A 25730-nucleotide genomic window follows, 5' to 3' on the forward strand; every position below is an offset into this window, starting at 1 on the left:
CATGTGTAGGATATGGATGCTTATAAAGCTATCTAAAAAACTCTACACAAGCAATGTAGGGCTAAAACTCCTCTCAACATTACAAACTACCAAAAGGAAGGAGACTTCCAACACTTTTTGAAAAGACCCAAGAATCTAAACATAGTTTAGGCCAACATGTGGTTTGGAAATCTTTTGACATTTACACCATGAACTTAGACCATGAGCTACTATGGGCTACAAAATGAGGAACAAAAGTAAGAAAAATTGTAGAGGACCGTGCACTATCTCTTCCAGCTTGTGCATATTTTATTTTATTGTGAAGGAAACATCTTTAGAGGATAATTTTCAAATGTTGATTAAATTCAATTTGGCAAAAGTCAAACTCTATAAAAGCATCTCACTTCTCAGTTTTTTTTTTTAACAAAAATATCAATAATTAGATTTTTTACATTAAAGATTAAAAATATTCTTATAATAACCTAAATTAGGCTTCTCTCTCAAAAAGCTTAAAATATGGTAAACTATCATAGAAGAATAATTTAAATGCTGTTAGACTTTAGAAATGAGAAAAGGGGTCAAAACTGTACAAAGAGACAAATCCACTTGTTATGTTCAGAGCCAAAAAGTGAAGAAAAAATTTGATTTAGCAAGAAAGAAAGGTAAAATCCAATTTAGCAAGAAAGATACTTTGAACCAAGAAGGGAATGTGAAATATGATGCATATCAGCATAGAAGATAAAAATGTTTAATGAGGATTTAATTATTTTCTAATTATTTTGTAATTTAGGCTTTCCAGAAAAAGTACTTAAGATTTTAATTAAATTATCTTAAATCTAAATTATCTTAAGATTTTACCCACTAGTTTTTACCTAAAAAAGTAATTTCAGCTATTCATGAATGGATAATAGACTTTGCAAACCTTTCTTTATAACACCCCAAAATATCTAAGAAAATAAGCAAAAAATCTAACAATTATAAGACACAAACCACATCAAATAATGCTATTGCTATGCAATAATTCAAGTATCATAATAGCCAATATTTTCCACTTAAAAAGAAAGAAAAAGAGATTTTTTTTTTTAAACCAATGTGAAGATGGCATATATTGTTTGAAAAAAAGTTAAGTATGTATTAACTACTTTAAAATCTTTTTCTGAAAAAAATTGATTGCACATTATGACTAGTAATAATTTTATATTGGAAACTAATTTTAACTATTAATGGTTGGAATAATGGTATAATTTAGTATTACAGCAGGCTATATTTTCCCTTTAAAAGTCCCTATATTGTAAATAACGGCCCTTGTTATGGACAATAAAGGTTTCCGAAATTACCTGATTTTATTTTATTTTATTTTATTTTAGAGGAGGAGGAATAAACGCCAATATGGATTCAGTAAAACCAATGGCGGCCCGGGCGGATTCGCTTCTCTTCTCCTCGATCTTTCCCCGCCGAAACGCTCTTACCGGTCTTCGTCTCTTCCATTCCCTGAGATCCGCGAGCAGCCGTGCTATCGACGCCCGTCGCAGTAGTAGTAAACTGGTTTCCAGACGAATGGCGTCGGCGTCCAGCGACACCCGAGACGCTCCTCCGCCGATCCACACCATCACCTTGCCTGGTGGAGACTCCGTCCAGATCGTAGCCGCCCCCGGCCTATCCAATTCCGATCTCAGGTTGCCCTCCGATTCTATTTTATCTCTAGCTTTGATGTAGCGGTCGCTCAAACGTAAATCGATTCTTAGATTGATGGATATGTATAATATGCCTTGAGAAATGTGCTCTGGTACCGAACGATATGAACCTGATCGCTAATTGGAAATTACTAGAATAGATTCGTGGAGCATAAGCAAATCTTGAGGAGCAATATCTTATACTGCTTCAAGGTTCATGTTGGAGAAATTAGATTAGAAAGGTGGATTAAATTTTGCAGAATCAAATTCTAAGGATTTTGGATTTAGTCTTCTTTTTCTAGAACTAGGGTGATATTGTTTTAAAGCAAAAACAACAAAATCAACTCACATCACAAGATATTTTTATTTTTATTTTTTGTTTGCATTGTAGCTTTGGTAAATTTAAGTGTCTTTGCGTGTGCAGAAGGTAGTGCATTCTTTTTCTATATATAATCTTTTAGGTACTGCTGGATTGTATCGTTGCAATTCTACTTGTTTTTTCTTTTCTTGTTTTTTTAATGGTTTAGATGTTGAGAGTTTTAACTTCCATGGAATCAGTAATATTAGTTTATGGTGAAGGGGATATGCATCATATAATAGAAGATCAATGCCTAGTAGTGCTTTTCGATTAGAGAGTTTTAACTTCCACTACTGATCGCTCCAAAATCTTCATTCTGCTGTAGCACCTACTTCTCAATACTCCTGGAAACCTTTTGCTGGTGCATTTTTTATTATTACAACACTTATCAAAATCAGTATTTGTCCAATAACAATACCACCTTCTTTTATTTATTCTTTTTCTGAACCACTCTATGTTTTACAAAGTAAGCAATCATGGATGTTTTTGGTAATCATGCTATTCTTTTTTTATGTTTTTTTTTTTTAATTTAGTTGCTTTTACATCATTTGAGTCCATTTAGGCAGCCTATAGACTTATGCAACCACAAACCAATGATCCTTTCATACCGAAACATAGTTTTGCTGTTTTGTCACCAATGTATGTGACTTACCATTTCCATCATGTGAATTTATCTGGCCATATGGGCAAAACCCTTTTGGTGTTGCAGTACCCTGCCAAAAGAAGGACTGTAATGACCCCCCTTTGGCATGCCCAAGAAAAGTGAATCCTAAAGAGCCATGTGATCTACTTTATCTATGTTTTTGCTTGTGGTTTGATGCATGTTACTTTGTCTGTAGTTTTTGCTTCTAATGCATTTAATGGGAGCCAAAATCACATTCCTTATTTGAATGATTCCAGTTTTACTGAATGGAAGGATACTATCATGTTTACATTAGGGTGCATGGATTCAAAATTGGCTTTTCGAGTGTATGAACCTAATCCACTTATAGCTAAGAGCATGATCACTTAGAAGGCTGCCTTCAAAAGTTGGGGCATTCGAATAAGCTTAGCCTCCTTCTTATGCAGACTCATTCATGCAAGCACATACAGGGCTACTTTCCTATCTGTGAGGCTGTTAAGGAATTTATAAAGGTAAATGAGGGCCACTTCGCCGGTTTACACAAAAATAAGGCCAACAACTCGATGTGCAACCAAACCCTTTATTTAGGCTCCCCAAGTCTATCAACTCTTGGCATTTCCCCTTTTCTTCTTTTATTTGTTCATCTGATTCTTCATTTTTGTTATTTTTCCTCTCCAAATAGGTTTGAAATTGCTCATTGCATTTGGAGGGGTTTAGATGAGAGCGGAGAATAAGAGAAGGGAGGAAATACTAGCTTGTGGACAAAGATATATACTATATTGGCATATTTTCGGTTTCCTTAATTTAAATTTCAGATTATGATTCTAACTTATCATTTTCTAACCAGATTGTATTTTCTTTTGTAAATCTATTTAGGATGTTTCGATTTTTTATGCCTTATAAGATAGCACAGTAAAGGCTATATAAAAGGAAACTTATGGGTTTGATGCTTTCAATTGATTATTGTGTTGGTGGAGAAGTATAGAGAATGCATTCATTTTACAGCTTATGTCCTGTAGTCTAAGAGATATCTTGTCAATATATGTGTGTGTATTGTTATCTATTTGTTGGTCCATCCATTTGTCTATCATTCTGTTTTCTCATCCATTTGTTGGCCCATCGCTCCATCTTTTCATCCATATATGGGTCAGTAGATTTGTCCACTCGCTTGTTTGTTCATATATATATATATACATATATGTTATGTGTACTTGGTAGATTCTTAATAATAATTTTATAATAAATTATTATTTTTATCTATTCAAGGTTCGCCGAATTGGTACCGGCAGGCATATCGGCTAGCAATCGATTTGATATAGTACATGTCCGTATTGTGATGTTCTGGGGCATATTGAAAATAAGGAGAGAGAGAGGGGGGGAGAGGGAGAAATTGAGAGAGAAAGAGGGAAAGGGAGGGAGGAAGGGGGAGGGGTCCTCTAAACCCGAACCCTAATCCTAAGTGAGATAGAGAAAGAGAGAGAGGGAGGGAGGGAGAGGGAGAGGGAGGGAGGAAAGGGGAGGGGCCTTCTAAACCCTAACCCTAACCCTAAGCAAGAGAGAGTGGGAGGTAGGGAGGAAGGGCCAGGGCTTTCCATTGAGAGGGAGCAAGAAATGTCCGGCCATCGAAGCCCTTGAACGGTGGAGGGGGGTCACGAGCGGCCGACGGGGGAGCAGGATGCACTTCGAACAATCGCTAGTAATGGGGTGATGGGGGGGGTAGGGCGTTGTTCTCGATCGGTCTCTCAATGATTCGAGAGAGTGAATAAATGGAAGTGAACTGAAAACTCGAATTGGCCAACTCAAATACGGGCTGAAGTGAACCATTTCGAAGGGCTAAACCATGCCAGTAACCAACCAACCTGGTTCGGCACACCTCGAATCGGCTAGTGGCCTTGAATCAGCCGGTTTGGCAATCCTTGGTTTTAATCTATTATTGCATTTGAGACCTGAAATTCAAGGCTTATTGGGAAATTGGTGAGTCCATTTGTCTCAACTTAGTTGAAAATCATGCTGAGTTGCTAGTTTTTGTGTTTTTAGATGTTACAATTGTCATGACAATGATGTTTTTGTTTAAACTTAGCTGTTGGAAATGATATTCATGCTATTTTGAGGTTGCATTATTATGACAACTGTTATGGTCATTGTGGAGATAGCTACTATTGTAGTCCAATACATACAATGAACTATAATAGCAATTCTCATCTTTGAGAATTACTTCTTCAAGTTGTTCTTTGGATTCTCAAAGTCTCATCAAACATCACTAAATATTATTCAAAGTATATTTAAATAAACTAGCATATAGGAGCATGTAGTGCATGCTAGTTGTAAAAAGTATATTAATGTATAAGAAGCAAGGATTCATGTTCCAATGGCATTGGTGGGACGTGTCCTGCGAATACCATACTTTTCTAGGAAGAAACAATACTTGCGATAGGTGCCGAACACCATTTCTCGCTAAAACTGGGATGTTCTGACCATTGTGATTGCGCCATGACACAGGATGGTCAGGACCGATCGGGATGCAACTTTTTTTTGTTTTTCCATTTTATTTTGTTAATGATTGATTAGATCCATGCTGGTTGTACTAGTACTATCTTGCTTCCATATTACCCTAGGAGTGAATCCCCTAGTACTAAGATTTAAAGTTTAAACCCCTCATAAGAAGCATTAAACAAAGAAGAGAAATAAATAAAGAACAAAGATGATGATGATGATGATGATGATGATGATAATATAATAAAATAAAGCTAATTGTAGAAATAATAGATTACTCATCAACTTTTTTAAAAGGAAAAGGAGAGCAGATGTAGGACGAAGATGCTTAACCCTATCATTTTCTGATCCTGGACTCTTTTTTATCAAACTCTATGATCGATATTGTTAAAGGAGGAGGGTAAGGGGTCAAAAACTTCCAAAGACATAGAAGTCATGGATGGATTAGAAGTTGTGCTGGAACAAGACTAAAGAATGAATCCAAGTTCTTCACAATCAAAGAGCCTTGTACAACCTCCAAACCACCCTTAAACTAGCTAAGAGAAGAATATAAGGTGACACTGGACTACAACCGTCCAAAAGGGCTCAGTATTTCTAAAAGTATAGGTCTAGTTGATCTATTAGGTACAATGCTATGCCCATAAGTCTGAAATATGACTTTGTTCTAATTAGCACAGTTTGAGTTTAAAGCTTCAACCATCTATATTGCATTTGACATCGTGTAAGCTTTTCAACGCCACCTCAATCACCTCAATCAGAGCTCAGACGAAGAATATATGGTCAATAGAGTGAAGTTGTATCAATGCAATCAGTTCCTATGTTGGTTGAATGGACTATGTGTCAGTTGAACTGACAATGTCTTAGTACCGTCCAACTGCAGTGTGTTAGTATAATCAGTTGAAGTGACGGTGCATTGGTAGGTAATGCACAGCGAAGTTTTGTGTCAATACAAATTTTGTCCGAATTCAACTAGAATTGGATCTACATGGTTGATGCCATAATAACTGGTGTTGGAAGGTATGGATAGTTTGATTTTTGCTGTCGAAAGGAATTTTCCCTCTAGAAAGCCATGCATGGCGAGATTTCTTATTCTAGGTGTTTTTAGAGTTGTTTTTCTTTTTTCCTTTTTTCCCCAAACTCTGAGGATGCCTAGATGTTGCTAGCTTTGTAAGGACCCCAGAGCCTATAAATACCATCTCTTGTACTCATTTTTGATCAATTGAAAATTAATAAAGCTTCTCTTTTACTGGGTATACTTTTGTGCTCTCTTTCTGCATGGTGGATATTGCATGACTTTGGTGGATTTTGGGGAATGGCGATGAGGCTAATAGGTAGAGTTCTTAGTACTAGAGCATCTCAAAGGCACCAAATTGGCAGAGTCCTTGGCATTAATGGGGCCTTCTAGGTAGCGAGGCAAGAAGTTACTAATTATCCCTCTTATTTATTTCTTAGCATCTTGCTCCTTGTTCATTAAATTTAAAATTCAATAATTGCTTCCAAAATTCTAGGTTTAGATTTAATTTTATTGCATAGCTTGCTTGAATGGCTAACTCTAAATCTTGCGCTAGGCCTCCAAGTCTACGTTAAAAGCACTACTCACCTTTAAATCACATGATTTTGTGGATTTTTCCATTCATATGTTGTAAAAGATAAACACATAGCAGATTCCTGAACTTGTAAAAATGGGTAAAGAATGGGGAAGGGCATCATTAATACAAGACAACCAACTTCTGTAGACAAACATGAATCTTTCTTGACTCCACTGTATTTTTGTTTTGGATGCAAGGGGGAACCCAAAAAGAGCCAACACTAGAAGAGCGAACGCATCAGGAAAAGTGGACTGAGCAATCATAATCACATCCTAACTGATGGAACAAAAAACTCAGTAGGACAGGTGGATGATCAACCCACCACCATCTGATTATCTTCATGACTATCTTCCCTTCTTAGCTTGAGTAGTGGCCCCTAAAAAGTTATTTGATATCTTTGTCACTACCTTCCCTTCTTGGCCTGAGTAGTCGCTCCTAAAAAGTTATGTAATTATTTTTTTATTTTTCCAGATGAAAATATATTCATATTTTTATTCATAAAAAAAGATTAATAGATTCCTTAATTTTGGCCGAAACTTAATGTTTTGGTTTAAGTGAAAATGCTTTTTCCAAGCTTGGTCTAATGCTAAATTTTAAACATTGATCACATTGTTCTCTATTTTGTCAATGACATTTAAAAAAATAAATTCAGTTTTTTGCATAGCTAAATGACTGAAATCTTGCTTAGGGTGGTTCATGCACTTTCACTAGTCTTGATCCTGCTCTTAAAGTGTTTTCTAGTTGGGCAAACATCTAATACTGCTACCATTGTCCATTAAAACAGATATTGAACTACTGTTTGCTATCTTTCTGAAATGAAAAGAAAAACATAAAAGAAATAAATGACTCCTTATCTCCTTATTGCAGTATACACAATATTAATTTGTACTCATGTTTCCTAGGCATCAAGATGTCCTAATTTTTCAGAGTGCTGCTTTACCTTTCATGCATCCTAATATGCTTCTTCACTTGTTCTTGATGTTCCAGTCTTTAGAGAGTTAAGTTTTCAAATGATTACATGGAAAGAATTGGTTCTTTGGTTGCATGGCATTTTGATACCTTTTCTAATAACTTTCACGTTTATCAATTATACTAAATTGGGCTAAAATTGCATCATTACAACTTTCATTGTGCTCTTTATCACAGGAATGCTATAGATTCAGCTCTGTTCAGGCAATGGCTGAAGAATATGCAAAGTGAAATGGGTGTTTTATCTCGTGGGCAGATGTGTTTAAGACAAGTGCACATTCAGGTACTTTTAAATTCCGAGTCCCAACAGGTCAAACACTTAGATGAAGCCACTTTTTTTCTAATTATTTTTTAAAGCTCATAGATGAAGCGTATTAGGGATATATATGCTGCTGTAAAATTCCATCAAAGCTTATACTTAAATCCCCATGAGATATATGATGCAAGATGAATCTATCTCCTATTTGTGGTTAACCTTATAGGTTAGTTCTACAAGGTCACAAATTTAATCTTAGCTTACCCGCTATAATGGAAAAACGATGTCACTGCCTCCCATTTGCTTACCAAGAAAATAGAAAGAAAAGGTAAGCTATTACAATTCTTTTAGTTAATCTTCTAAACCATTAGAGGGAGAAATGCCTTTTAAAACTGGAAGCTTATAGTTTTATCAGTTAGTCTTGTCCCTCCTGTTTGGGTCGAGCTTACAGATCAAGTTTTTATTATTTAATGTTCTACCTTCGGTGTTCAACCTCATATTAAACTTCTGAATTGGTGCTGATTCCTGACAAGTGCAACTTGAAGACAAGAGAGGAATCTGACATGAAATGTATATGAGTAAACTTTCAGCCACAAGGCAACTGCACACTGTTTTCCTAAGTATGATCTTAAGTTGTTTCCTTTAACTTTCAATTTTGTGACTAGATTTCTGTAAAAACCTAAATCTTTGTTCTTCATACTTGGATGGCAGAATTAGCAGCATCCGACAAAGGTGAACTTATGAGCCCTTTGCTTTAACTCCCTTGTAGCTGTTCTGACTACAGTATAAGAAAGAGAAAATGGTGGGCATGAGCTAGATAATTCCTTTTGGATAATCCAAAGCCTTTCTTTCCTTTATTGTACTTTGCAAGCTTTTCATCATCCCGGCTCTCGAGTCTCCATGAATTTTTTATTGATTATTATCTTGATGGCAGGGATTGGATATGTTTGGAACAGGTGTTGGTTTTTTGAAGTTTAAAGCAGATGTGGTTGAGAAGGAAACAGGAAGGAAGGTAACATGACCATGATAATGGATTCTTCCGGACTTTGAACTTCTTGAATATACTTAAATTATCTGGTATACATATTCTCTTATGAAGAAGTTTGAATCGACTTTACTTAGATATTTTAAATGATTTTGGCCACTTCACTGAATTGTATTTTCTAAACAACTCTGTGTTGTAAGTGAATGTATTTATATATTTCACATCTCGCCAACCTATGTGTCATATCTTGTTTAATCCAACTAGAAAACAACAGACTTAGATCATGTCCGAAACTAACATCAGAGAAAAAAATTCAAGTCCTTAAACACAATATCCGCCGAACCAATATGGGACCCATACTGGTTGGCAGAAAGATCGGTACGATACCGGTTCGTGTACCGTACTAACACATGGTACGCTTGGGCATGCCGATTATGGGATCGGTTTGGTACCTTACCAATACATGGTACCGGCATGACTAATTTTTTTTAAGCTTTTCAAATTTGATTAGTTGGTAATCAATTTTTTCCAACTTTTTTAATAATTTTAAGTATAATTTGATATTTTTTGATATTTCTTTGATCCCGATATAACCTAAATAATGCATCTTGTTATTTTAAAGTGATACAAAATATAAAATAATTAGTAAGATGTTGCATGCTATAAGAAGTAACATGAAATATCCTAAAATCAACTAGTTAAATAAAAAATATAAAATAATACTATCAATTATATATATTTAAAGTACAATATACATACCGATATCTAAAATTTCGTCGAGTGGCGATGCCCCTCGTAGATATCCGGATCATTAGCATGGTCAAGAGGTATATTAGCCCACCTCTCTAACCAAGCGGCATTGTAGTAAATAAGTTAATAACATTAATAGTAATTTTTTTCATATAAACTAATGTAGTAGTCCAGGGACCGGGTTTTTTGGACATCCAAAACTGTATCACTTGTCTCATGATCAATATTAATATATGTTTTCCTTTGAGTAATAATAATTCAGGACCTCAGGATGTTGGCTGTTTCATAATTCAGACATTATGAATTAACATTGTAGATCCTTTATTACCATATTAATCTTTTGGATTCCTTACATCTAGCTGGTAATTATACAGATGGTATGCTATCTTATATGTTGTCTGCTTTGATTAGTTGCATTGCATCCCTGGTGGCTGCGAACAATTAGAAGTGTACTTAGATTTGTCTAAGATTATGTTTTGGAGACTTAGACCAGGTTTATGCCATTCATTAGGGTTTTTTGGTTTTAAAGATACTCTGTAATGTGAATTTTGTGGATGATTTTGATTGTATCTTTCTTTAGTAGTTACCCATCAACAAATAACATGATTTCTGCTTGATTTGTCAGAGACCTGTTTATTTGTAAACCAGAAATCTGCAGGAACCAATGCATGAACTAAATAAGGTGCACAGACCCAGCCCTGTAGTTTGCAAAGGGCATGTCTTACATTACTTCTTTTTGAAAAGGACATTCTTAGAAAACACTTTAGTAGTCCTTAAGTAAGAACCTCATCTTCATACATTTGGTGTTTGGTGAACACATAATGCAGAACTACTGTTTGCGATTAATGCGGGTACTATATTGATGCAAATGCGCTGGATTTGAAGTGTGGGTGCAAACTGTATATTTGAGATCAAACCATAATGGTCCAACTCACAATTTGGAGAAATTTTGAGACAAATCTAGTTTCTCTTCATAGAGGCTCCACTCCATTTTGTTGAACCTATTGTGCAAATGGTTAAAGGTTTAATACCTTCACCCTACTCATATCTAAATATTGGGCTACATTGGGTTTAGTCGGGTTGGATTTATCAAATTTAGGTCTGTCCAACAAAAAATGCCTTCAGTGCAAATGGGAAATGAAAATAAGGATTTATCTTTTTGTTCTGCGGACTCATTTTACTAAACAAATTTGGAGTAAGTTCACATAAGCATTAGCTAGAAGTTAGTGTTTCTAGCTTCTCCTGAAAGCCACTACTTGGCTTATTTAGAGAAGCACTTTTCAAATTATGTCATCACTAAGTGTTTTTTTATAAAAAGCACTTAATTTACTTTAAAATCTGGAAAATGACTTTTTTGCATGGTATGTTGAACCGGCCCGTATCGGACCGATCCGATCTTTGACCGGTCTAGTACAGCGGCGAAAAACGGTACCGGCCCATACCGGCCCCCGTACTGGCCAGGTCAAATTTTTTTGGGCTTTTGGAGGCCGAACCAATGGTACTAGTTGGGTACTGACTCGAACCGGTACTGAACCGGTCCAGTGGCCGACTGATACGCCTACCGGTACTAGTTCGGCGATTCTTGCTTTTTTGTACACCCCCTAATATGGAAAATATATACTTAGTGGTATTCGAAGCTTTTTAGGAATTCAGTCTGTTAAGATGCATAAATAATTAGAAAGCATCGCATTAGATGAAATATGTGAAAAAATTGCTCTTGTGGAATAGTTGATATAGATACCGTTTTGGAGTTTGGGTTTGTTGCATTTGTTGTGGGTGCATGCCACAGATTAGTTGTTATAGATATATTCTAGAGTTTGCATTTGTTGTGGGCAAGGTATGCTGGACCAGCCTGAACCGGGCGGTACAGTGCGTATCGTACCAGTTCGGTACTAGTATTTGGTACGGATGGCGTACCGACACTTGGTACGCCAAAAAAATCTCATATCGTACCTCATCAACGCTGTGCTAGTGTGACACTGGTGTGGGGTTCGGTACTGAGACGACGAACCTTGGTTGTGGGGGCATGCCACAGCATTGGATGGGGGTTTATTGTCTTAAATATGGTCATAAATCCCTTCATGCTTCCACTATATAGGTGCCTTGAAGAATCGAACACTTAAAAAGATCATTATACATTTTTTATTTGTGCATGCATTCACACATTTCAACATGTTTCTATCTTGTATGTATTGTAATACATCATCTCTTCCATCTATAGTGACCACTTACTAATGTTGGTCTGCTTATGGGATCTATTGCACTCTGTTTATAAGCAATATACAATTTGTTTAGATTCCAGGAATTGTTTTTGCACGGGGACCTTCTGTTGCTGTGTTGATTCTTTTGGAGTCAGGAGGGGAAACTTATGTCGTTCTTACTGAGCAGGTACATGTATAGGTTAAAGTGAAATAAGTCTTGTTTTTTGGTGAATAACTCGATGTTTTGGTCTACATATATACATTAAAGAAGGATATATTCTTTTCGTTACACATTTTCACTTCTGAGCAGCAGCAACATTTATCTTATTCCACATAAAATGCTCCCTGATAGGTACTTGTTCCAGTTTTGCTAGTATCTGATGAGCTCTTTCGAAAATGTTAGGTTCGTGTTCCTGTTGGAAAGTTTATATTGGAACTACCAGCTGGCATGTTAGATGATGAAAGAGGTGATGTTGTGGGCACAGCAGTCCGTGAGGTAAGATATATTTTGAAGCTCTATAGTTCACATCTAAATTTTCCTTGGTCTTTCCTAAGATGGTCATAAAGTGTATATTTGAAGATGGAACCTAGGAATAAGATATGAACCAATTATTTGCTTTAAAAAGACATGCATATCTGTGAAACCAGTGGTGTCAGTGCATGCACTAGTGGAATCTCTAGAAATTGGTATGCTGGATACAACAAATCTGCACAGTTCACACGTGAATTTGATGCATTTACATGCAATGCACATGCCATATACAAAAATATCTCTGAATCTCATGATTGATTATAAGTTGAGTTTTGCAAGATTGTGCTAAAAAGGTCCACTGACTACTTAATATTCTTGGAAACAGTAAGAGATGGCTACTAACGACATATTTGGGTAGATGAAGTAAGTGCGCTATTAATATAATTTTGGTGCTTTTGAAAATGTGGATTGGTGATAATTCAAATGACATTCTTTTTTCTTTCTTTTTCTTTTTTTTTTGCTTCTTTTTTCTTGGTTCAAATGACACTTATATTGTCATAAAAGAAACTTTTAATGCATATAGCAATGCTCAAGTCAGAAAAAATGAACTCAGGCAACCTCATGAAACCTCAACAGTTTATTAATTTATATTTGAACTGGGTATTGGGAGGACATGGAAACCAACACAAATTGCCTTCTTTAAGTTTGTTAAATTGGCTAGGCGGTCCTAGGTATTGACCCTCTTTGAAGGCCTAGGTGGCTAGGCTGGTCGCTGAATAAAACTATTCCTAAAAATTTAATAAATTTTATGTTTCTATATATAGAGTTACATGTAGTTCATAAAAAGCACATCGAACATCTTATTGATGGAGAGTAAGGTTGTTGTTTGACCTTCTGACTCTTTTTTCTCAAGTCTTTATCTATATATTTTGTTTGCACACTCTCATGTGTGCATATCAATTATTATCAAAGCAAGTCATATGTCCTTGTTAAAGTTTACTATTCTGTCAAATTGCATGAGACTTAGTCAAGTTTGAAACTGAAAGGGAGCATGATTACTCCAGTTATGTTCAAGGTTCTCAAACTGCTTAGGAGTTCATAAGCAACGACCTCATCAAGGTCTGCAATATCGACTTAAATTGTCTAGCTAGGGGTGGACTATATTAGATCAGTGCGGAATTGGGTTAATACGTAGGTTTCGTTTGGGACTCAGTAGGAATAGGGTCCAAACCAAGTAGAACCATCACATTTGGCTCGATATGACTTGGTTCGAGTTGGTTCGTACTAGCCCATGATGTCAAAGAGAGGAGATATTCAGATACCTTTCTCCTCTCTTTTGTTCTGAGTTTGAGAAGGCAAGAGGGAGAAGGTGAGGGAAATCAGCTACAAATGCAGATTTTTGATCTTTCTAGCCCTAATCGAAGGTAGGATAAGATATAATCCCTCCCCTATCCTCCATTCTTCTTTGTTTTCTTTTTATAAGCCAAAAATAAGCTGAAAATGACAAAATAAGGTGAAAACATGCCAAAATCTTATATTTGGTCATGATTTCATGATTTATTATAGGTCTAAGGGTGATCTACACATTGAAGAAGCAATCATGATTTTTATAGGTCATGCAATTTTAGAAGAAAAATATATTTTTATTTAAAAGTAATAATAAGAAATATTTTTCAAAATTAGAAAATGGTAGCATATTTGAGGATGTGATGCTACCTGCTATTTTTTTTATAGTAATTTATTTAAATTTGGGCATTGCTATGGCTATCCAAACTTAAGTTCAAATTCGAACAAATTTCAAAAATAAGTGGTGAATATAGATATAGTACTCAACTACTCATGATAAGGGGGTTTACATTAATCTGAATTAAAATTTTTGTTAGATATTTAATTTTAAATATTAGTTTTTATTAAAAATTAATTAAAAATATTTATATAATCAGAAAATATTAAAATCAGTATTCTGTCTAAATAATTTAGAATTATTTTTTGAAATAATTCAGCCATTTTCTGCATTACTATTTACAAATTACCAATTTTTAAAGTGTTTAATAAGTTAAAAAATTCAGCTAAGAATCATGAAAATATTATAATATATTTGCAATTGGGACATATTTTCTAAGAAAATATGCATAATTTTTTTTACATTATTTTATAAATTACCACATTTATTAAATAAAATTAAATAATATAATGTTTTTGTTTTACAAAATATATAATATTTTAATTATTAAAATATTTTAAATTTTTAAAAAAGTGTAGATCCATTTTATATAATTCTTATAATGGATGAGGTGGTTTATGATGTATGGTCGTCAAAGTTATAAATATGAATTCAAAAAAGACAAGGAGGTTGATATTGGTTGGTTGCATGGTACAATAGTGACAGGTTGGCTCCAAAGTGCAACTAGTGCGGTGCATAGTGGAAAGTGGGTGGGCGACTAGATTGAAGTAGCATGAGGCTAGCAGTTCGATAAAAAGCAGCACTTTCTTCTTCTTTTTCCTTTCTATCTTTCTTTCTTTTTTCTTCTTCTTTCCTTTCATTTTTTTCCTTTTCTTCTTCTTTCTTTCCTCTTTGTTCTTCTTTCCCTGCATGGATGGGTTTTGGAGTCCTGATCCCAACGCAGTCCCATTTTCGCATAAGAACAGAACGAGATGGCTCGAACGCCCCCCCAACTAGCTCAGACTTAACACCTTGTTATAATATCCCTATAATCCATCAAACATTCAAACAGGAAACGTGGTAATAGATGGAACTTAGGAACATGTGATTGATTTGAGAAGGCATATTTGATGGATGGTTGTAGACTGATAAACTGGTTAAGTATTTTAATACATGAACTCCCACTTTTAGTTTATGCACTCTCCTAGCTTCTCTAACTAAACTATTATATAGGAAGTAAAGAAGAGAGTGGATAAATATATGTATATATGTATGTATGCATGTGTATACATACGTATGTATGTATGCCTGTGTGTGCATGTGCACATGCATGCATGTGTGCATGTACCTGCTCTATATTTATTGTGCTTCTCTCCTTGAGATACATTCTTATAAGTCAATTGCAGGGAAGGAGGGATATTTACCATCATTTAAATGTACATGATTTCATGCCTAGGCATCAACATGGGTGTTCGGATTACCTGCTTGCCTAGGATCCCTGAAAGCATCAAGTGTCAGTGGTTGCCTTCAACAACACTAGCTGTGTTCTGATTAAAATTTGGTAAAATCAGTAGATGATGCCTAAAGGTTTAAGAGCTTGTGCGAGGAGATTATTGAATGTTTATTCTGCTCACAGTTGGCACCCTCAGTATGTTCTTTGTATGATTGAAAGGCTTAGAACATTATTCTTGATGAAGGTAAGGTGTGTATGTATATGCTTTGTCTGCTGCTGATTTAGGTGTTGTTTTGATCGTTAAAGAAAGCAATTCAATTATAGTTAATATTCTCAAGGACTCTCAAAGATAATCATTTTATGGATTGTCTAATTGGATCATCCACCTCCTTGAAAGTGGGGTGGGGTGGGGGTTTGAGAGGGTGGGGAGGAGGGGAAAAGGGGATAAATGCAAGTGTAGATGACTTCTATACATGGTTGGCTGAGCTAGGCGGTTTAGGCCTTACCGAGTTGAATTGGGCAAGATTGGAGGCTCAGGCGGTTGGCTCAATTAGACCCTTTAAAGCCTCCCGACCCCACCGTTCGGCCTTTTAAAGGCTTTGAGACCCCATCATATATCCCAAGCCCCCGACCCTCCCCCACGCACACAACCCTTCCCACCGAAGTCCTAGAAGGTCCTCTTTCCCTCTCCCTCTCCCTCTTCCTGATGTAGCACAAGTGTGGGGAAAGAGGAGAAGAAGGAAGAACAAGAGAGGGAGAAGAAAGAAGAGGTTCTAGGGACGCAGGAAGAAGAGAAGGGGAGGAGGAAGAAGAATAAGATGTGGGGGAAAAGAAATTCTTAATCATTCATTAAAACCCTAATCATGAAAATAGTCCCCTATATATAGGGCCAAATAAACACAATTAACATAAAACCCCCTTACACAAAAATAACTCCTAATAAGCCCACAAATAACACAAATAAGCCCTAAAATGCAAACAAGCCCAGAAATAAAAATAAAATAAATATGCAAATAAACGGGTCTGACTCAATCCGGAGGCTCAGGATCATCTGGATGAAGGGCTCTGATGTCCCCATCAACTCCTTCCGGGTGAAAAAAACTCAACCCCGTCGAGTACAGGTCTGATCGGCTGTCGTACTGCTCCAGAAGATCGGGGTCAAGGCGCTGCAACTGTGCTTTGAAAATCCACGTCACATCAGACTTTGGTCGACCTTTCCACCAAACAAAGTAACGTTGGTAACCACCATTTCTGGTTGAAATAACCTGCTCATCCAATATATGTTCTATTTGTTCTCTGCGTGCATGAAATTTGGGAGGTGGTGGCTCAACAGCAGATAATAGATCAGGGTGTCCAACATGGGCAGGTATATCAATAAAGGGGTTAGAAGGCATGACTATTGTCTTTTTGTATGGGACTAAATCTTCAATATTAAATGTCGCACTAATTCCATAGTCATCAGGAAGATCCACAACATATGCATTCGAACTGATTTCTTTAAGATTTTGAACGGTTCCGCACTACAAGTTTGCCTGAAGAAAATCGTTCAAGCCTAATTCTTATCATGACGTAATCTTTTTCACTTAACTCTTTATAACGTCTGTGTAAATCAGCAAGGGATTTATATTTTAAGTTATTAAAGTGAATACAATTGCTGACTTCTTGATGCAATGAATGTGGATGTGATGCAATTGATTGTGCAGACTCAGAGACTCTATACTGATGAGACATGAAAAACAGGTCTATGGGTTGCCTAGGTTTGTAATCATGCACCATTTCGAATGGACTTGTTAACCGAACTATTACATGCAAACTCGACTGTCGGTAATATTAAATTCCAGGTCCTAGTATATGCATTTGGGTTGAGCCTATGGTGTGGAAGGTTGGGCAGAAATACTCCGGGAACTAGATCAATTGCATGTTGGATATCACGCATCGGAGAAAGTGCATCCGGACGATCATCAGGGACTACATCATTAAACTCCTCTAGAAGGGAAACTACTATAGGGGAATGTTCAAGATTGGACTCCACATGGGTATCTTTAGCTACAAGTGCCAATTCAGGTGAATGGCTCTCAATATCTGTCACTACCTCTTCCACGGTAGTGATGTGAAGTGGCTTGGTTGTACTTGGATCAATAGTCTTCTTTTGGAAATCATTTTGGACAAAATCTAATTCTATAGGTTCGTCTTCAAAGTCTTCTTCATAGTCTTCTATATTTGGTTTATAGACTTCTTTGACATATTCGACCTCTTGGCTCCTAACTTCTGGTTCAGTAATCAGGTAGGTCCTAATGGAACATTGGGATGCTATGTGGTCGAATTGTTGACACCTTGAACATTGGGTTTGGTGCCCAAGAAAATAGGGAAGGATTACAGGTGGTACAACCAAACTGATTTTAGGTTGGGCTGCAACAGGGGTTGGCGGTGTAGGGGTCCTAGAATTTTGCATGAGCTCACGGATCTCTTGTGTGAATTTCTTGTATCTAGCCCGCATGGCAACGATCTGTTCTATGATAGACCTCAAAATGTCGGAATTCATGGTAGCTACAGAGATTTTAGGTTGATTGAGATAGTACTCCTACTCCATATCACTACAGGTTGGCATGCAATGATGACACTGGGTGATGACGTGAAATGCAGTGTCACTAATCAAACCCTAATAACTATGATGTAGGACCAAATTTGATGCAGGACAACCTACTAATGCAATCTATTATGATTTCAGAAATCAGCAAGTCTTCACAAGAATAACTTAAAATTTAAATGTTGCTGAATTTTACTTCGGTTATTCAGAATTAAGGATTAAGATTATTCAATTTAAGAAATTAGATTGCAATCAAATAGTACGGTTGTTCTGATCCTAAAGTAATCTGATCGAATAATATTGAGAAACGTCCTGTTACTAAGGTGTGCTAATTTAATATCAAGATTTAATGGGTAATAGGGCGGGTTCGGAAGTGAAGGTTCAATGTTCTGAATTGTGACAGCAATATAAGTTTTTAAAATGTGACTATCATGCAAGAGAACTAGAACATAATTAAATGGACAAACCCAAGAAAAGTAGAAACCTATCACCTGTCGTGAAGTAGTCGACCAGAATGTGTGCTCGTGGGCTGGGGCGACGACCAAAAGCACGGCGTAGCAAGTAGACTCGTCAAAGAGCTCCAATTAGATCCATGCGCAGCAACTCGTCGGGCCTGCTGTGAAAAGGGGCCTGTCGGGCTCAGAATCGGACAAACAGAGTCGGCCGTGTGGCCCTTGAAGTGGCCGGTTGGACCTGTGAGTTGGGCCCGTTGAATAAAGAAAAGGGGAGGGGTCTGGTGTTATGGTGGTGTCGGCTTGTTGGTGGATCCGATGGGCTATTGGGAGTCAGGGTGTGTGTGGGGTGGGGAGGAAACAAAGGGGAAAGGGTGAGGACCGGAGATGAGGCCTCCAAGAGGTGGTGGTCGCAGTGGCGGAAAGGAGGAGGTGGAGAACGGCGAAGGTGAAAAGGGTGGCGGCACTCTCGGGTGGCGAAGCGGCGGATGGCGACGGCGGAAGCAGCGCTGCAGGGAAGATTCCCTTGGGTCCGGTCGGTAGTGTCGGATGGAGGCGGAAGCAAGGACAAAGGCGATGGGGAGGGGAGAGATGGCGATGGGGTTCGGGCGGTGGGCGCGGGCAAGAGCGTGAGGCGGCAACGGTGAGTGCGGGGCGGCGGAGGCGGGAATGGTGACGGCGAAGTGGCGAAGATGGCGGCGGCACGGGCGGAGCGGCGCTACGAGGGCGGCGGCGCAGCGTGCGGTTGGGGAAGATGAGCAGAGGTAAGTTTTTTTTTTTGCCTCTTTTTTTTTCAGCTCATACCCGTTAGGATCCGGGTTATCGGGCGTGACCCGCTTCGAAAACCCATTAAGGGTCCATCACGTGCAAGTCACGTGCGTAGCTTTTTTTTTTTTTTTTTTTTTTTGAGTCGGACTCGGGCTAGCGGGTAACGGGCTAATGGGTTTGGCTCTTACCCGTTAACACTGGTCTTCTTCAACCTCCCGACGGATTCGGAAGGGCGTGCCGCTCTCCGTGGCGGCGCTTGCGGGCGGAGTGGAGATCCCAGCCGCAGCTCTGCGGCGACGGGGGCGGAGCTTGTGGCGACAGGAGGCGGCGGACCACAGTAGCCACGTGCGGCGCCGACAGGCACGGGAACTCGGGCGGCAACATTTCCATGGGGATATGGCTCCTCCGACGGCGGGCTCGGACCCTCACTGGGCGGCGGCGGCGGCGGCGGCGAGGACGTCCGACGGTGTCTCGGCGCTGCTGGCGGCGGTGGGCGCAGATGTGACGATGGGTGGGGTGGACCTGGCGAAGGCGTTTGCCCCTATTCCTTGTGCGAGAACCGAGAAAGGGAAGAAAGGATTTCTTTTTTTTTTTTTTTGCTTTTCTGGTGAGCATCGGGAAAGAGAAGCACGCGAGTCCGAGCGCTTCAGGAAGAGCAGAGGGGAAGGCCGCGGCGCTTAGGAGGACAAAATGGCTAGGGGAAAGAAAAGAGCTGGATCGTGGCTTTGGCAGCAGGGGCAAAACCAGCCTGGCTCTGATACCAAGTTGATGTAGCACAAGTGTGGAGAAAAAGGAAAAAAAGGAAGAACAAGAGAGGGAGAAGGAAGAAGAGGTTCTAGGGACGCAGGAAGAAGAGAAGGGGAGGAGGAGAAGGAAGAAGAATAAGATGTGGGGGAAAAAAAATTCTTAATCATTCGTTAAAACCCTAATAATGAAAATAGTCTCCTATATATAGGGCCAAATAAACACAATTAACATAAAACCCCCTTACACAAAAATAACTCCTAATAAGCCCACAAATAATACAAATAAGCCCTAAAATGCAAACAAGCCCAGAAATAAAAATAAAATAAATATGCAAATAAATGGGGTTGACTCAATCCGGGGGCTCAGGATCATCTGGATGAAGGGCTCTGATGTCCCCATCACTCCCTCTCCATCTTCCCCCAAAGTACTAGACGATCCTGAGCCCCTTGTCTTCATTGCTTGGTTCCTGCCATTGGCATGACGGACACCACGAATAGGAAGCGGGATTCCGAGCCCCTTGTCTTTGTTGCTTGGCTGGGAGGGTGGTGTCGAGGCCCGAGAGGTGCTCGGAACTAGGACGGAACTTTGAAGAACTTCCCCGACCTACGAGATGCTCTCTCTCCCTCTCTCTCTTTCCCTCCCTCCCTCTCTCCCTCTCTATCTTTCCCTCCCTCTCCCCCTCCCTCTCCTTTTTTCGGTCTTGAAGTAGTAGTTCCAGATGAGAACCTTGGCCGAACCAACCAGATACCAGTTCCTACTGCACCATCTAGGATGGGGTGGTGTGTCCAAAACCTTGCTTTTATTTTTTATAAACCATTGCATGGCATACATTTTCAACCGATTAATGTAAATGTCAACGAACTAAAGTGTCTAGGTTTATTAGGATTCTCCAGATTTTGTTTGGTTCTGTAACATTCTGTCATGTGTTAATATCAGATTTGTTAATAAGTGTAGATATATTAGAATATCTTCAGTCTTGTTATTGTACCTGAAAGAGACTTTTTCTTCACCAAGACTTGGCATTTATGGGCATAGTCCAAGTTATAAACTGAGGACCATCTGACAGACTATATGCATTCATCTTCTGCATAATCAAACTGCACACAGAATCAGATAGGAACATCTGGTTAAAATGCATTTTTAAATGTTGGATCTTCTATAGATCCTTCTAGTTGCTAAAATTCTTCTGGTAGACCCATAACCTAGTTTCATGCCCATACTCATGTTGCACTGAGATAGAGTACTATTGGGGTAAATGAGGGACTGAATATCATAAACTAAACAGGCATGGACAAGAACTGTCTTGAAAACAGGTACTCATGAAATGCCAACATACCACATGTGGATAACACAAACTGCATCCTTAGACAGTGGTGAGGAAAAGAAAACTAGATTTTGTCTCTAGTTGTCAAGGGAAAAGGAAAATGATGGTAGCTTTTCAAAAATAGTGATATAATGAAAAAATTAAGGGCAAGTGCATACATGATTAACTTTTTGAAAACAGAAGTCAAAAGGCTGTAGTAGAATATAACTAAGATTCTTAACTGAAGGATGAGTTCAGAATTTTTTCAACCAGTGGTCATATAGTAGGAGCAATCTGTGTTTAAAAAAATGTTTTCCTTAGAACAAGCTTCAAAGTGGCATTACATTTAAGAATTGGAAAAGTCTATGAAATTGATTGCATCATTGTTATGAGCGAACCCTACACTTACCACTAATGTTTCATGAACTCAATATTGTGGTTCAATGTCTAGGAGCATAGGTTTTATTTTTCCCTAGTTGCATGTAATATAGTCCTATTTTGGGTAGTTCCAGAGTCATGAAAATTAATGGTATTGCATAATTAAGAATTAGACGAAAATGTAAATATGAGATGTCCATTATCGAAAAAGGTGAAGTGATACAGTTATTTTTGGGATTTTTTATGATGTACTCCATATATTTTTCTTTGTGGTGGATTAAAAATGCTTTGACTTCTGATCTCTCTCTCCCCCTCGCCTCTGTCACTGTCTCACTCTCTCTTATCTTTTTGTTATGGACATTTTCTTTTGGGAAACTTAATACCAGATCCTTTATTTGACTTCCATCTCGCATTTAGTCCTTTATGCAGAATTTACTTTTAGTCCCTTTTCATAGTTATTCCTGTTTCTTGCACACGGTTACGCCAGTTTGTGTTACAGTTGAGCATGTTTTGTACCTACTTATGCATGGGCAAGGGAATAAATGTGAAATGGTCATTAGTAACAAAGACTGGACATAAAATTTTCAGTCAACAATGAACAAACATAAAATGACAGTCAATCCAGGGGGAAGACTACAATTTCCCATATGTTTTCATGATTTCTATTTTTATGGGACATCAAGTACTTGTAGCAAAGCTGAATCTATTTTATCTTTGAACATATTGTCAGTATCACTAAAAAAATGCAATAGAATCTTCAACAGTGTGGTAGTTCAAAAGTATGTTGACTATTATTGTACTTAATCAGAATCATTTTTACTAAGTATCAGTTTGTGATATTCTTTCTGCTAATTAACCATTTACCCGAAAGCTTAGGTTGCTAGGGAAAGGCTTATCAATGTTTACTAGGCTTAACACCCCTTTCATGTTCAATCCAGTGTATGTTGAGGGATAAACAAGTCAAGACACAATTGACGATGACAATTGAGTTATCTTTATTTAATCAGAAATTGATATGGAGAGGATATGAATGCACCTTCATTAAATTTAGTTTTCATACCATGTTAACTAACAATTTCATCCCAAAAACTCAAGCTGTTACAGAAAGGGTCAGCAATGTTTATCAGGCTTGTCACTCAAGAACTCCTAAATTCTCATTATTGACCTCTACAATGAGTGCATTTACATTCCATAGTTGTTTTAACATTATTGAGTTTTTGGTATCAGTTGAGGCCATGGATGCATGTCTTATCTATCATAGCTTTTTTCATCAATGATCGATATTAAATTATCATGGCAGGTTGAGGAGGAGACAGGGATATGCTTAAACATCGAAGATATGGTTAATCTCACAGCATTTCTTGACCCAACAACTGGATGCAAAGTTTTTCCATCACCGGTAATTTGTCAACTTCATTTCAGCTAAAATATGATATATGTAGTTCAACCATCAAAAGGTATACTTCGTACATCTTGATGGGCCATCCTAGATAGAGTGAAGCATATTTTCCATATGGAGACATAAATGTTGTGAAAACAGTCTGTCTCAGTTGGAGGAACCTATGTAGTCTATTCATTTACAGGCGGAAATCAAAGGAAATAATTGGATTGGTCTTTTATTTTGTGATGCAATCCTGATGGAGAGTGATCATTTGGAGCTTTCCCTTAAAATCTTTTTTTCAGTGATGGTTTCTTATTCTGTTATGCTCTTTAGTTTTTTTAATAATAATGCTGGACCAATAAAACACTTCGCTGATGTGTTTGTGTAGGGTGGATGTGATGAAGAATTGAGCCTATTTCTATACAGAGGGCATGTCGAGGAGCAAATTATAAATTCATTGCAGGGAAAGGAAATGGGCCTTCGGGACCATGGTGAACTGATCAAGGTACATGTGGTTCCTTATGTTAAGCTTTGGCGTGTAACCGCTGATGCAAAAGCTCTTGCTGCAATTGCTTTATATGAAATGGCCAAGAGGGATGGCCTACTGCCTCAAAGAAATGTCCAGAATCTTTCTACATAGACTAAAGAGAGAGTCTTGCTGTTAAATGACTTTTACAGAACCATTTGTATAGAGAAACTGCTTTGTTGTATGGTGCTGCCACCTAATTCTTTGAATGATGCTTTGAAGAGAACGAATTAACCAATATATATATCGTTTTCCTAAAAAAATTTGGAAGTGGAATGAAAATGGTCATCAAGCTACTGCACTTCTTTCTCTGCAAAATGAAAAATTATCTTTTATAAATATGATCTGCATTTATCTCTTGCTGTTGATGCGAGTAACTTAGGTTCATATCCCACCTTCTCTACATTTCTTTGATATCCATGAAATTTCAATGAGCTTTGCCCTATCTTTATTTTTTTTAAAAAAAATATGAGCTGCATCTCTTGGTTTAAACCTACAAACTATGCTCTATTTTTTATTTTACTTCAATTTTTCAGAAAAACAAACAAGTTTCTATTGTTCTTTCTAAGTCCTCCATAGTTTGCTGCTTGGTCAGCAGCAGTGCTGGTGAAGCAATGCCCCTCAGAGACTGTCAAGTTGCCACGAATCTGCCACGTCCCAGTTCGAGTTCTAGTCATCCCCTCCATTACTGCTCATACCTTGCTGCTGGATTCCCCTCTGCCCCCTACATCATTCTAAGATCACAAGATGAAGCCTGCTGCAAATTTATGCTGAACTGCATAGGTATGCCTTCTTTTCTTTCTTTCTTTTCCCCTCTGTTTTTTATTTCTTTTGATCAATAGTTGATAAATATCTAATCTATTCTGGAGTCACACCTCAAGAACACCTTATTAGAGTTCTTTTTTTGCAACCATCAATTAATTTTAGTTAAACAACAAATAGTCAATAATTTACACTGCCCTCATTTGCGGGACCTACGGAATTTTAGCGTCTCAATGATGCATCAGCTGCATCATACTTATATGTATGGTGCTTTCTTTAAGGAAAAAATAAAGGCTTTGACAAAACTTCCTTTAACATTATTAGCTTGCTAAACTGACACAAGATAATGAAATGTTTGGTGGGTCTTTGCCCACCGTTTTGATGTAAAATGTTTTCATATAAATTTCAACCATTTTGGATCTTGCTCGTTGTAAATTATCTCATCGTGGAGTTTCTTCCACGTCTCATCAAATTGCAACATGACTGAAGTGTGCAAACTCTTGAAGTTCTCATGTTGTTTTTTGTACTGATCATTGTTCATTCAAGTCATCAAACTCTATAATATTTATCTATATAATTGTTTAATGTTGTCATCTTCTTGGATAAGATCAGTTTTTATATGGATGGTGCCTACCAATTCATATATGGATGGTATTCTGTTTGGCTATGCTAGCCAAACAATATTGGAAATTCCTTCACTTTTGTCCTCTAATGAGACTCAAATGTCGGCAGCCTAAGATGCGCACTTTTGAGTGCGCACAACTCCAGCTTCAGATGGTGCTGCCTTCTGCTTCTAAAGGTGCCAAGAGTCACCAACTTGTGGCAATCAATGATTGGATGCAAAATCAAGGAATGAGACCCGACAATACGTTAACCACTTCTAGGTGAGTTTTTTTATTTTTATTTTTTTTGTTGGTACAACGGCGATTTACACATAACGAACATGGATGCAGCTCATAAAATCAAAAAGGATGAGAGAATACAAGAAAGATGGAACCAAGGCATGGTTATCCCAAATGAAATCTCTGAAATGCTGAGCCGCAAAGATGCCATCCATCCGCACTGTTTGCCTTTCTGTAGGCATGAGTAGCCCAATGAGAGGTGTACTCATCCAAAAGTCGACGGATATGGTGAATCAATCACATTCCACCGGCTGCACGATCCGAATTCTGGATCTACTCGAGTACTGTAGCAGAATCTTCCTCAAAGACGATACAGTCCGCGCCCTTCACTCACCATAGATAACTAGCCTAAAAGACGGAGCCCATGAGCTATCGCTCATGGTGGTTGAACCATACCTTTGGCAGGTCCACCGCATCACATTCATTCACATAGGATCTACTTTTATAGTTGCCTTGACCCT

General features: G+C 37.9%; 1 protein-coding gene across 4 annotated transcripts; it reads left to right on the top strand.

Moving 5' to 3' along the window:
- The first annotated feature begins 1353 nt into the window (after nucleotides 1-1353).
- On the top strand, nucleotides 1354-25693 carry LOC103723649 (nudix hydrolase 14, chloroplastic). 4 transcript variants are annotated; one of them, XR_005507935.1, is made up of 10 exons: nucleotides 1354-1655; nucleotides 7861-7966; nucleotides 8874-8951; nucleotides 11970-12062; nucleotides 12279-12371; nucleotides 22999-23097; nucleotides 23468-23584; nucleotides 24185-24388; nucleotides 25100-25251; nucleotides 25321-25693. XR_005507935.1 is itself a non-coding variant. In XM_008814623.4 (8 exons), the coding sequence occupies exons 1-8, from the start codon at nucleotides 1369-1371 to the stop codon at nucleotides 24213-24215; spliced, it is 885 nt and encodes a 294-aa protein (XP_008812845.3). In that variant the 5' UTR covers nucleotides 1354-1368; the 3' UTR covers nucleotides 24216-24346. The 4 variants fall into 4 exon arrangements, 3 of the variants coding, with proteins under 3 accessions (XP_008812845.3, XP_008812844.3, XP_008812843.3); XM_008814623.4 differs by lacking the exons at nucleotides 25100-25251; nucleotides 25321-25693 and having other exon boundaries at nucleotides 24204-24346; XM_008814622.4 differs by lacking the exons at nucleotides 25100-25251; nucleotides 25321-25693 and having other exon boundaries at nucleotides 24201-24344.
- Nucleotides 25694-25730: the final 37 nt, after the last annotated feature.

The sequence above is a fragment of the Phoenix dactylifera genome, unplaced genomic scaffold (assembly GCF_009389715.1).
Source record: "Phoenix dactylifera cultivar Barhee BC4 unplaced genomic scaffold, palm_55x_up_171113_PBpolish2nd_filt_p 000312F, whole genome shotgun sequence".
NCBI lineage: Eukaryota > Viridiplantae > Streptophyta > Magnoliopsida > Arecales > Arecaceae > Phoenix > Phoenix dactylifera.